General features: G+C 41.0%; 1 protein-coding gene across 1 annotated transcript; it reads right to left on the bottom strand.

Moving 5' to 3' along the window:
• Positions 1–765: 765 nt before the first annotated feature.
• LOC118564752 (GTPase IMAP family member 8-like) lies at positions 766–10586 on the bottom strand. Its single transcript, XM_036143640.1, has 4 exons — positions 10447–10586; positions 4408–5490; positions 4164–4189; positions 766–2345 (listed from the first exon to the last, which is right to left on the bottom strand). The coding sequence occupies exons 1-4, from the start codon at positions 10584–10586 to the stop codon at positions 766–768; spliced, it is 2829 nt and encodes a 942-aa protein (XP_035999533.1).
• Between the last annotated feature and the right edge of the window lie 1032 nt (positions 10587–11618).

The following is an 11618-nucleotide window of genomic DNA, read 5'->3' on the forward strand; positions in this document are numbered from 1 at the left end:
GAAAGCAGGCGGCTAGCTCGAAACATGGCTGTTATAAGGAGGCTCCGTTGTCCTTCATGCGGGTTTCAGGTCAGTGAAACTCAGCGCTGCGTGGCTACAGCATGTGGAAGCAGCAACCGCAGCATAGGGTCTCTGCACTCCTGCAGGATAGTGGCTCGGCTCCCAGGTCAGCTTTCTCCTGCACAGCTTAGACAGACCACTGCTGGTTTGATTATGATGTTAGTTTCACTTAAAGCAGACTTTACTCAGCTTGGTCGACCCTGCTGATGCTTGTGAGTCTCTGAGCCCCATGCGGACCGCATCGGTGGTTGGTCTTCCAAGTGTGGACTCCTCTCTCCTCGAGGGTCCACAGGCAAAGAGAAATATAAGCCTGGAGGAAATTCGCTTCATAGCAACAGCACCCTGCTGAGGGGGCAGGTCCTTGGTGCCTGTAAAAGTCTCACATTTCTTTGCTTAAAACTCAGCCTGATTTTTCCCACATGGCTTGATTGCACAACACTTTAAATTCTCATTCATTCATTTCATTCCTTTAAATGAAAATTCCCAGCCTAATAAAGCCTGATCATGACCAACAATGCAGACGTGAGCTTTCTGTAACCCCAGAAAAACATGAAAAGGCAGAACTTACAGAAAACATTTTTCCTCTCAATGTTCTTTTGCAGAACTCAAAGTTCTGGTAAAACCCAGAACAGACAGAGCCTGCTGGTTCTGTTATTAACAACATACTCTAGAAAACAGTTTGTGGGTTTCTGATTCTGATTCTTCTCATGAAATAGAGCAGGGGCATTTTGGATCTTCATGATCCAGAAGATCCTGGACCAACTTGTCTATTTCTTGCTCTTGAATTTTCTGCAGACTTTCCATTTCCTGGGCATTGATCTCCCTTTTCATTTGTTCTTCATGCCTTGTCAACATTTCCTTTATTGTTCTCAGATGTTCTTTCTTCTTGGTGGCACATTTCACCAAGTCGACGATTTGCTTGTGATGCTTTTCTCTGCTTTCCTTTTCACTGAGCTCTTTGAGGGCCTTTAGCAGATCATATTTGCTATCTCTTTCTTTCAGCTGTGTTTCATGCTTCTGTCTCTGAGCTGCAAATTCTTTCCTGATTTTCTCTTCAAATTCATTAAACTCCTCAGCTTTCTTTCTGGCTTCTTCCTCATATGTTTCCCTTAATCTTTCCACTTCCTTCTTATACTTCTCCTCCAGTTCTTCTTTGTACTTTGCCTCCTTCTCTTTTCTGATACAATCTTCTTGTTTCTGTCTCTGATAATCTTGTTTCAGCTGCTCATACTCTCTTCTCAGTCTTGTCTCCTCCTCTTGCCTCTGTAAATATTCTTGTTTGTGTTTCTCCTTTAACGCTTCCATCTTCTTGTCCCAAGCTTCGTTTGTCTTCTGCACAGATTTATGTTTCTTAAGACCTACTTCTGCCTTAGATTTTTTCTCCCACGCCTCTCTCTCAAGTTTCAGTTTGTTTTCCTCTTCCTGTCTCCTAGCTTGGTCTTTCACTTTCTCATCTTCAGCCATTTTCAGACGTTTCTCTATTTCCTTGATTTTTATGTCTTTCTCCTTAATTTGTTGTTCAGTTTTTGATTTTACCTCTGTCAAGTTCCTTTCCATATATTCCTTTTCTTTATTATGTCTTCTTAGTAGTTCCTCAATCCTTTTCTGCATCTCTTCGTCCTTTTCCTTCATAATTTTCTTCATTTCTTTTCGGATCGCTGCTTCAGCTTCCAGCAGCATGTCGTTGGTGAAGCATCTGCTGCCGTTTTCCTGCACCATGGCATCGATCTTTGTGATCAGCTCTGTGACTTGTGTATGGTTCTGACTGTTGTAGTTTTCAAAGAGATGGTATCTTCCTCCACAGTCAGCAATGAGCTTCTTAAATGATTCGTCACAATCTTCTTCAATGAACTCTTTAATAGATTTATGATGATGTTCCAATTTATCTCCGTGTGTGAAGAGGATGAAAGTGAAGTTCTCAGATTTTTTCCCAAAGCCATCCTTTATAAGATTTAAAGTCTCTTTCTCCTCTGGCGTAAATCTTCCGATCTGCATCACCAACAAGAAGACATGTGGTCCTGGAGCCAGAAGACTAATGCATTTCACCATCTCTTCCTGAACTTCTTCTTGGGTCAAGCTGTTGTCGAACAGGCCCGGGGTGTCCACCACAGCCACAGGACGGCCGTCCACTATGCCCTGGGCTTTCTGGCAACGCTTTGTGACTGAATATTGGGATGGTTTGGCTTCAAAGTAGTTTCCCCCTAGGATGGTGTTTCCTGAAAAGCTTTTACCGCAGCCGGTCTTTCCAAGCAGAACAATCTTCAGACATGCAGAGCTCTGCCTCTCTTCCACCCCTGTAATAGGAAAGGATGATAGATGAGCTTACTCTGTCCAGACAGGAAGAAGAGAAATGAGAAAGTTTCTCACCATGTGTTGAACATAATGATCAAAACTTCTGAAAATAAGGAATATAATGTAACCCTCTAGGTCATATTGTTATATGCACAAGTAACGCCTTACTATTCACTTTACACATTTCCTTAAGTACAATGCATGGCAAGCCTGTTCACATTAGCCTCTACAATTGACCATTTATTTACCTTTATTTTTGTGTTTTAATCTTAAACATTTTAGACTACGCACAATAATGTCTTGCACATTAAAATAGTCGCATTGCTTCTTGTTATCATTAAAACATGCAGTAGATGTAGTGTTTTTGCAAAAAACGATGGTTTACTCCTGCCATAAATGTATAACTCTGGCTAATTCTACCTTACTGGTCAGTCAAAGGCAGGATCAAGTTTTACTTTTACTTTTTGCTACTAATTTGAATGTGGTTTGTTGCTCATAGTAATAGTAATATCATCTTTATTGTCATTGAAACATACATTGAAACATACATTGCAACGAAATTTGTTTTCTGCTTTTAACCCATCACCCTTGGGGAGCAGTGGGCTACCATGTGCGGCGCCCGGGGCGCAATCTGGGGTTAAGGGTCTTGCTCAGGGACCCAGAGCGCCGGGGTACCCGGGTACTTGCAACCTTCTCTGACTGCAAGCGCGCTGCTCTAACTACTCGGTTAGAACCGAGCTCTAACTGGTACTTTATGCAATATTAACCCTTTTCTTTCCTTATTTTAGCCAATAGTTAAAGCTGCATTGCACTTAGAGTTCTACTCTCTGGTAAGTGATCTTAATCTTGTTAATATGGTCAGCTACACACCCTATTCATAAGACAGACACTTGCACATTTATTCACTCACTTATTCATGTGTCTAATATTCCATAGAGTGAATCTATGAATTTATAAATCTGTCCGCTGTTTATAGAGGTAAAGCTGAACAGTCATTACAATCATAAAATGTCTAAACCAAGGGTCTTCCACATTTTTCTGTCTGGGACTGACCGGATTTTGTTTGAAAATAATATTTAAATAATACGAAATAGATCTTGAGTTTGTACCAGAACATAATGTTTCCCATGACAGATCATTCAACTAAAATGCTTCAGTTCCCATTCATCCCGTGTCACAACCGGTGTGCCCCAGAGCTCCTTCCTGGGACCCCTACTTTTCATTATTTACATTCTTCCCCTTGGTCATATCTTCTGGAAATATATCATTAATTTGCTACGCAGATGACACCCAGCTCTATTTATCTAGTAAGACAATATCTATACACTCACCCTCACCACCTACTTATCTGAAATAAAATCGTGGTTCAACCCTAACCTCTTAAAACTCCCACACTGTTAAATCTTCCTCTTCCATTTATGTCACTGTTCCTTCTATCAGGGAGCAGAGCCTTCTTCTGCTCTGCTCCCAAACTCTGTGAGATCTGCAATACTGACACTTTTTATCACTTCAAGACTAATCTCAAAACCCACCTGCTCAAGAATGCCTCCTCACTGTGGTTGCCTGTTCATGTACCTTTTAATATGTTATTTTTATCACAATTTATTTTTGATATACTCTTGGTAATTGATATACTGTTGCACAGTGTCCTTGAGTATTTTGAAAGGTGCTTTTAAAAAATATATTCTATTCTTGTTAGTGACAAGACATGTTTCTCCTTCCTTTTCTTGGGGACACTCTAGATATGCCCCGAGCACACACACAAACAACACCACACAATAAACCAGCACAGGCACAGTGGTGGACCATACCACTTGCTCTTTTGATGTGGTGTCTCCTGGTTTTAGGTACTTTTTGAAAATGCCCCACACACTAAATTATCATTAAATGCTCTAAAAATCTGAAGAGTGCTCTGAGACCAGGTTTATTACACCAGGGAAGATCTGTGGGAAATTAGCCAGTTTCATTTATCTGCTGGAATATTTTGATAAGGTTTATTACTGAGATCTGTTCATAGAACCGTTCAGCTGACAACCTTCTTGAGAAGTACAGTACCTACCCATGAAGACTTGTGGTGTGTGGTTTGACAGCCGGGCTTTTAGTCCAGTGATGCTTTTCTGTTGTTGTATGACTTTTTCCTTGTAGCTGTGTGCCAGGGTTTTTGTCGTGTAGCGCCGTGGTCTCATTTTCTCCACATAATCTATCACAGTAGAGAACTGCATCCTGTCGATGCTGTTGACAACAACATGCCTTCCTCCATAGCTCTGAATGAGCTTCTGGATGTCCTTATCTTCCTCAAGAAATTTAACAACAGGTGGATGTGAATGATCCGACTCAGCAGTGAACAGAACCATTGTGTTGTTGTTGTTGACCCGGAAGCTGAACGTGTCCTGGATGGTCTGTAACTCTCCCTTGTCTTCATCGGTGAGGGGACCCACAGGTAGGACCAGGATGAAGGCGTGGACCCCCTCAGGATCACAGAGGGAGACGCACCTGAATGATTCATCTATCACATCCCGATCCGATCTTCCGTACAAGGCAGGCAGCTCCACCACAGAAACCCAACGTCCGCTGACCTCTCCCTGGTTTTTAACGCTCTCTGATATCTTGGAGGCTGAATGAAGCTCAGTCTGACCTAAGATGGCCTTGGCTGCTGAGGTCTTCCCTGCTCCACTCCTCCCACACAGAACCAGGTTGATGCAAGGCAGGGTTGGTTCACTTTTCAAGACTTGTCCACCCTCTGTGATGGTAAGGAAGGTACCTTTGTTTCCGTTCACAATATCTTCAATCTTCACCATTAATTTCTGGTGATTATTTTCAGCCAGGTTGTACTGTCTGCCTTCACATTCTTTGATTAGAGAATTAAGAGTAAAACTTGAGTCTTTCTCCTCATTAGTTAGGATGACCATTGAGTGCTTAAAGGCATCTTCTCCAAACAAACTTAGGGTGGCCTTCAGAGTTTGCTGTTCCTTCTCTGTGAAGTCTGAAGGTTTCACTAAGAGCAGCAGAACATTTGGTCCAGGAGGACAAAGGTTTACGCAGCTTTTCAGCTTCTCTTTCAGGAATTTTTCAGACTGAAGTTCTGGGGTTTTTACTACAGTCAATGGCTTTCCATTCCAGACCCCGTGCTCATCTGGCCTGGCTTGATACAATGTTGGTAACTTCACACTTTTTTTCTCAATGATAAAGTTACAGAGTTGAGTCTTGATTGATTGAGTCTCTCCAAAAACCAAAATACTGAAACGTTGACCTGTGAAGCAACAAACATTTCAACAATGAGAATTCAATGACAACACTCGATGCTGGTTATCAGTTGCTTGATCTAAATTTGAACTATGTGATATGGTTTCAGCAGATAATGTCAAAGAAATGTATTTTTATCAATGGCATATGGCTCTAATAAAACGTTTAATGATGCAACATCTTTTCCATTTAATAGCTGTTCTACATTACTTTTATTTGTACTATTTCACATTAAACATTTACAGGCATATACTTGCTCTTTAAACATGTCAGCTTAAACAATAATACATATGATTTAGCAATGGCATCAAAGTGTTACTCAATTGTATCTTTTGCTTTATGTCTGTTGGTTGTGCTGTTCTTTTTGTGTCTCTCTTTCCATGTGATGGAGCAGACGGAGGACGTTTTATCATTCTCTCCCTTTTATCTCTTCTTTCTTTTTTTCTCTTCTTGTTCTTCCTTTACTCTCCTACTTTCCCATTGAAGTGTCCATATAATTTGAAATTCTGCCTACAGGAATCACAATAAAGCTATTTACATGCATAAATCAAGTGGAGCACTATGGTGAAAGCTGTTTGCTCCACTTGTGAAAGCAAAATCTGTCGAGCTCTATTTGGCATTGAGACATCAATTCGTATTGCCACATTGCTAGACAGGACACTGGGGAAAAAAAAGTTCTGTTGTAGTGAACGTGGATCAGAGAAGATGCCTCATTCATGTGCTTCATGGAAATGTATTTGGGCTAATTTCACTACTTGTATCTGCCTTCTATAAACTAAGGCTGCACCATATTGCAAAATTGGACACAGTAAAGCTGCAGAGTGGCAACATCTGCAGCTTTATCTATCTATCTATCTATCTATCTATCTATCTATCTATCTATATATATATATATATATATATATATATATATATATATATATATATATATATATATATATATATATATATAATGTATATATATTTTTGTGTGTGTAAATGTGTATGTGTTGTGAATATAAGGATCAATTTGTTAAATCTAAACATTGTAGTCTTCATTATTTCATAAAACCGTGTCACATGTGAAACTTTAGGAACAGACTTTTTGGGGGAGATAAAATTACTAATATGAGAAAAAAAGACCATGGACAATAATGTATAAAAATAAAGAAAAAAATGAGAAAAACGTTATGAGAAAAACGTCATATTATGAGAATTAAGAGGGAATATTTCCAGAATAGTCACGGTTTGCAGAATTATTTCACTCCTGGAGTAATAGGGCCAGGTTAGATTATTTTAATTATTTTTGTTCTTTACGAGAATAAATTCAGGAGAATGAAGCTAAAGGGATACGTAAATAAACTTGTAATTTTCCAAAAATAAAAATATTACGAATACAAAGTATTCTGATACTGTTTAAGTGACTGAGTAACTGCAGATTTGCCACATTTAACATAGCGGACTCTCTGACGCATTGCAGCATAGGCAGAACCCGCCTAACGATGCGTCTACATATATGATGTCTATGTTAATGACGGTACTGCTGCTTTCTAGGATTGAAGGCGGTACAAAGCAAATCAAAATGGCGGCGCCCGTAACATTCAGGAAGTTATGGTTGGACAGAGGCGGCCTTTGGGACGAGGATAAGACCAACAAATGTCTAATAAGGATTTACAGACGTAAGAAACAAGCAGAATCATCTCTGGAAATCGTGTGGCATGGTAAGGAAGCTAGTATTATTATGAATGTCTGGAATTTGTCTGAATAGAGTGTGAATCGGGACGTGCAGCCAGACACGCCGGAAAAAACGCAGACAGTCAGCTGACTGTAAGGGGATGACGCGGTCTGCTCATGCGCTCTTCGTTATCAGATAACCGGGACAAAAAAAAAAAACAGTCCGAGACCTCCCCAGGACCTGGTCTGCATTTAGCGCGGTCCGATTATGTCTAGCGCAGTTCAGTTCAGTCTGCTGACCATTTACACACGAGAGTTATCTCGGTTACCGAGCTTGGACTGGTCTCGGCTCAGTTAAAAAAGTTTAGTGTAAACGGGCCTACTGTTAGTTTAAAGAAGCAATAAGTGACATTTCGCCCCTAGGTGGTGCTTGAACACCGTCTGAAGACCAAAACAAGATGTATGACAAGCTGTGCCTCTCTACCTCCTCCAAGCAGCAACCCAGACCCTCCTTTCCGGTCCGGTCCAGCTATGTAAACAAGAGACTGGAGAACAACACAGAGAGCTGAGGAGTGACGTCAGCCCATTGTCCATCTGAAATATTACCTTTAGTTCTTTAAATCATTAGGGTTCCAAGCTCGCAGCGCAGGCATCTGCACTGTGTGCAGAAAACACTATTGTTTTTCCTCTGTTTTTCCATTATTAGGGTTCCAAGCCCGCGGTGCAGAGAGAACGGGCTATGCAATGCAAAGCCGTTCGTCTGCACTGCAGTGCAGACGAACCCTATTGTTTTTCGTGTGTTTTTAAATTATTTATTATTAGGGTTCCAAGCCCGCAGCGCAGGCGAACGCCGTTCGTCTGCTCTGTGAGCAGAGAACACTATTGTTTTTCGTCTGTTTTTCCATATTATAAATAATTATTTTTCTCCGCTAAAACGCGTTGTGCGGCCCATGTGGATTTGTAACGAATCACTTGAATCAGGTATCTAAGTACAGAATGTGCACCGCCACTCAAACCCAGAAATTCAGACCCCTCAACAACTAGGGGGCGTTATAACAAAGGACAATGCGTTTACGCCTGTAACCACCAAACTACTGGTCCCACACTCAAAAACTTCATATCACTTTCTTTATTGGATGATTCTGCATCAAAAATGGATTTGGCACACCTTTCGTTTCCCATCTAGTTTTTGCGCTACATGGCTACAAAGGTTAAACCTTTCTTGTTAAACTCCTCCTACATTTTTTGTGCAATCTGCGCAAAATTCCATATATAACTGTGTAATGGACAAATAAAAAAATTTAGCGCGGCAATGAGCAATGTCTGCTCAAAAAGGTGATCTGCACCAAGTAATCTACTTTCAGCAGTTATCACCGGTTATTGCACCGTAAACTGCAGAAAATACGGGCAGAGTTGCTCTGTCTGCCTTTACTACCGTCGGCTCCTATGGCGGAGGGATATTTTAGCTGGATACAAAGTGTCTAGTGCAGGCAGGTCTCTTAATAACCGCTGTTTCGTCACTTATTTTAGAGCCCAAATAAGCGATTTCACTTTCAGAAACGTGGCCAAAAAAACCCGCAACCCGTGACTTATAAAATTTACAAGTGCCTTTAGAAAAAAACAAGCCCAAAGTCGCATGAAATAAACAGTCTGTGCCACAGTGAGCGCGGGTCTGTTTTGCCACAGTCTCTAGCGCTCTTGAAACTACGGAAAGCGCCGAGGGTAAAAGAAGTCCGGAGAGCACGGCAGGGAAAAAACATTAGGGAACGGTGTGTGTGTGTGTTTTGATGTGCAATTAACGGCGACAAAAAAAATATTCGGCATTGTGGTCTAACACGTTAATAACGCGTTAAAACGGACAGCCTTAATTTATATACATTTTTAAAAATGCATAATATTACTTATTCAGACCAGAGGGGGGGGGGGTGTATCCCCCCCAGGGATAAAACATGAATGACCGGAGGGGGTACGTCACAAACAGAGGGGGGATAAATCCCCCCCATCCCCCCAGTATATATATATATATATATATATATATATATATATATATATATATATATATATATATATATTAGGGCTGGGCAACAATGAAAATATTTAATCGCGATTAATCGCCCTGATTAATCGTGATTAATCGCAATGTATTTACAAACTCCAAGAATTAATTCAAAAGTAGTGTAAAGAGCACTTTTATTTTAATGTTCTGCTGCCATATGAACAAAAGTGTTGTAACATTTGTAGCACTTATCAGTAACACATATTTAGTGTAAAGCTCAACTTAAACATGTAAAACAAAAAATGGCAATAATAATAAATTAAAGCTTGTTGCCACTGACAGGGAATTCTCTTAATGGGGAAAAAATCTACCAAAAACAGGCAATTTCTGAGGTAACAGCAGGGAGCAGCATTACCATTTTATGTTCAAAGTTTAACTTGGCAGTGGTTACAACTAACTTGTTTCTGTCATATTCGATGCTGGAAGAACTTTAAACTGAAATGCTTGCTAACTCGATATGCTTGCGTTGCTTGCGTTTATTTGACGTTGGCACGCGTTTTTTTGTTGTTGCTTTCTCGCGTGCATATCCACCTTATTTTTGACGGAAACATGGAGGCAGCGAGTTGACGTTTGTTTGGGCGAGACTTCCGCTCGCTCACTTGCTGTCAGTGTTTAGCTATCTGAGAAGCGGCTCATGCGGCTACTTCGTCTCAAATTACTCGTCATTATGACTTCGAGGAAGACCAGGATCATTTGTGTGGTTAGAGGTTGTCATAGTAACGGTTGTAAAAGAAAGGTTTACGTGGAGCAGGAGTGTTTTAATCATCGACCGTGTACAAAAGCTGTGGATACGAGGCGCCCTACTTCATTCACCCTCAGCCGAAGAATGAGGAATCCCTTCGCCTGTGGTTAAAAGCTTAAAATCTGAAGAAACCACTGAAGCGACCGTATGTTTTTTTCATTTTGTGGACAAAAGACCAACATAAGACCACATGACGCCAGAAAAGTGTCTGGGCTGCGAAGTTCCATAAAAAAACAAAACCAGGAGACGTCAAGAGGAGAGGAGACAGGTAAGCTAATGTTTTGATATCCTCTCATAACATCAGTTAAATCCCAAACATTACAAAATTAACTGACCAGCAATCTAATCACAACGAGCCAACGGCCAGTATGTTTCTGAATCAGATAATTCATCAGCCTACCTTCCATAAGTCGCCGCTGCATGACTGAAGGCTTTCCCTGGAGCCGCAGCATCAGAGCGCTCTGAGGTCTCGTAGAGCCGATTGATGCAGTCAGAATCCAGCAGCGTGAACGTCGGACTAGTTTTAGCTTGAACGGACATCAGCCTCCATGAATACCAGGTCATCCATGTTGATATTTATTAATACCGATCCAACTCTTTCACTGCGGAGGTTCGCTTCGTTAAAGTCGCACAGCAGAGCCGTCCGCACCAAGTAACGACACAAAACAGGTTAAAATGTCCTCGTACGTTATATGAGGCCACTTCTTTGTATCATCCACTCACTCATGAATAGTTTGAAGCTGTGGCCCTGACCTGCCACTTCGATTGCTCTGCAAGTTTTGACACTGTTGCCGCGACAGTTGATCATTTCAGTCAAACTAATGTTATTTGGCCGAGGGAAGCGCTGAAACGGAAGTGCGGCACACACAAACGGAAGTTGGACAGACCTTCACAAAATAAAAGCATGTGAGCAACATGCGTTAACGCGCGTTAAATAAAATATCGCCGTTAATAGTCTAATGAGTTAACGCGAAATTAACGCGTTAACTTGCCCAGCCCTAATATATATATATATATATATATATATATATATATATATATATATATATATATATATATATATATATATATATATATTAGTGCTCTCAGTTAAACGCGTTATTAACGGCGTTAACGGAAACCCATTTTAACGCCGACAATTTTTTTGTCGCCGTTAATCACGCGTCAAAACACACACACCGTTCCCCAATGTTTTTCCCCCCGCCGCGCTCTCCGGGCTGTGTTTATTTTACCCTCGCCGCTTTCCGTAGTTTCAAGAGTGCTAGAGAACTGTAGCAAAACAGACCCGCACTGCGCTCACTTTTGCCAACAGTAAGCGCGAAGTTTCTTTTACCCTCGGACACATGCGACTTTGGGCTTCTTTTTTCTAAAAGCGCTTCTAAATTTCATGAGTCACGGGTTGCGTTTTTTTGGGCAGGTTTCTGAAAGTGAAATCGCTTATTTGGGCTCTAACATAAGTGACGAAATAGGTGTTATTATGAGACCTGCCTGCACTACATTTGAGTGTATCCAGCTGAAATATCCCTCCGCCATAGGAGCCGAAGGTAGTAAGCTCCTGCCCAGTTGCAAGTA

This window comes from Fundulus heteroclitus, chromosome 12 (assembly GCF_011125445.2).
Source record: "Fundulus heteroclitus isolate FHET01 chromosome 12, MU-UCD_Fhet_4.1, whole genome shotgun sequence".
NCBI lineage: Eukaryota > Metazoa > Chordata > Actinopteri > Cyprinodontiformes > Fundulidae > Fundulus > Fundulus heteroclitus.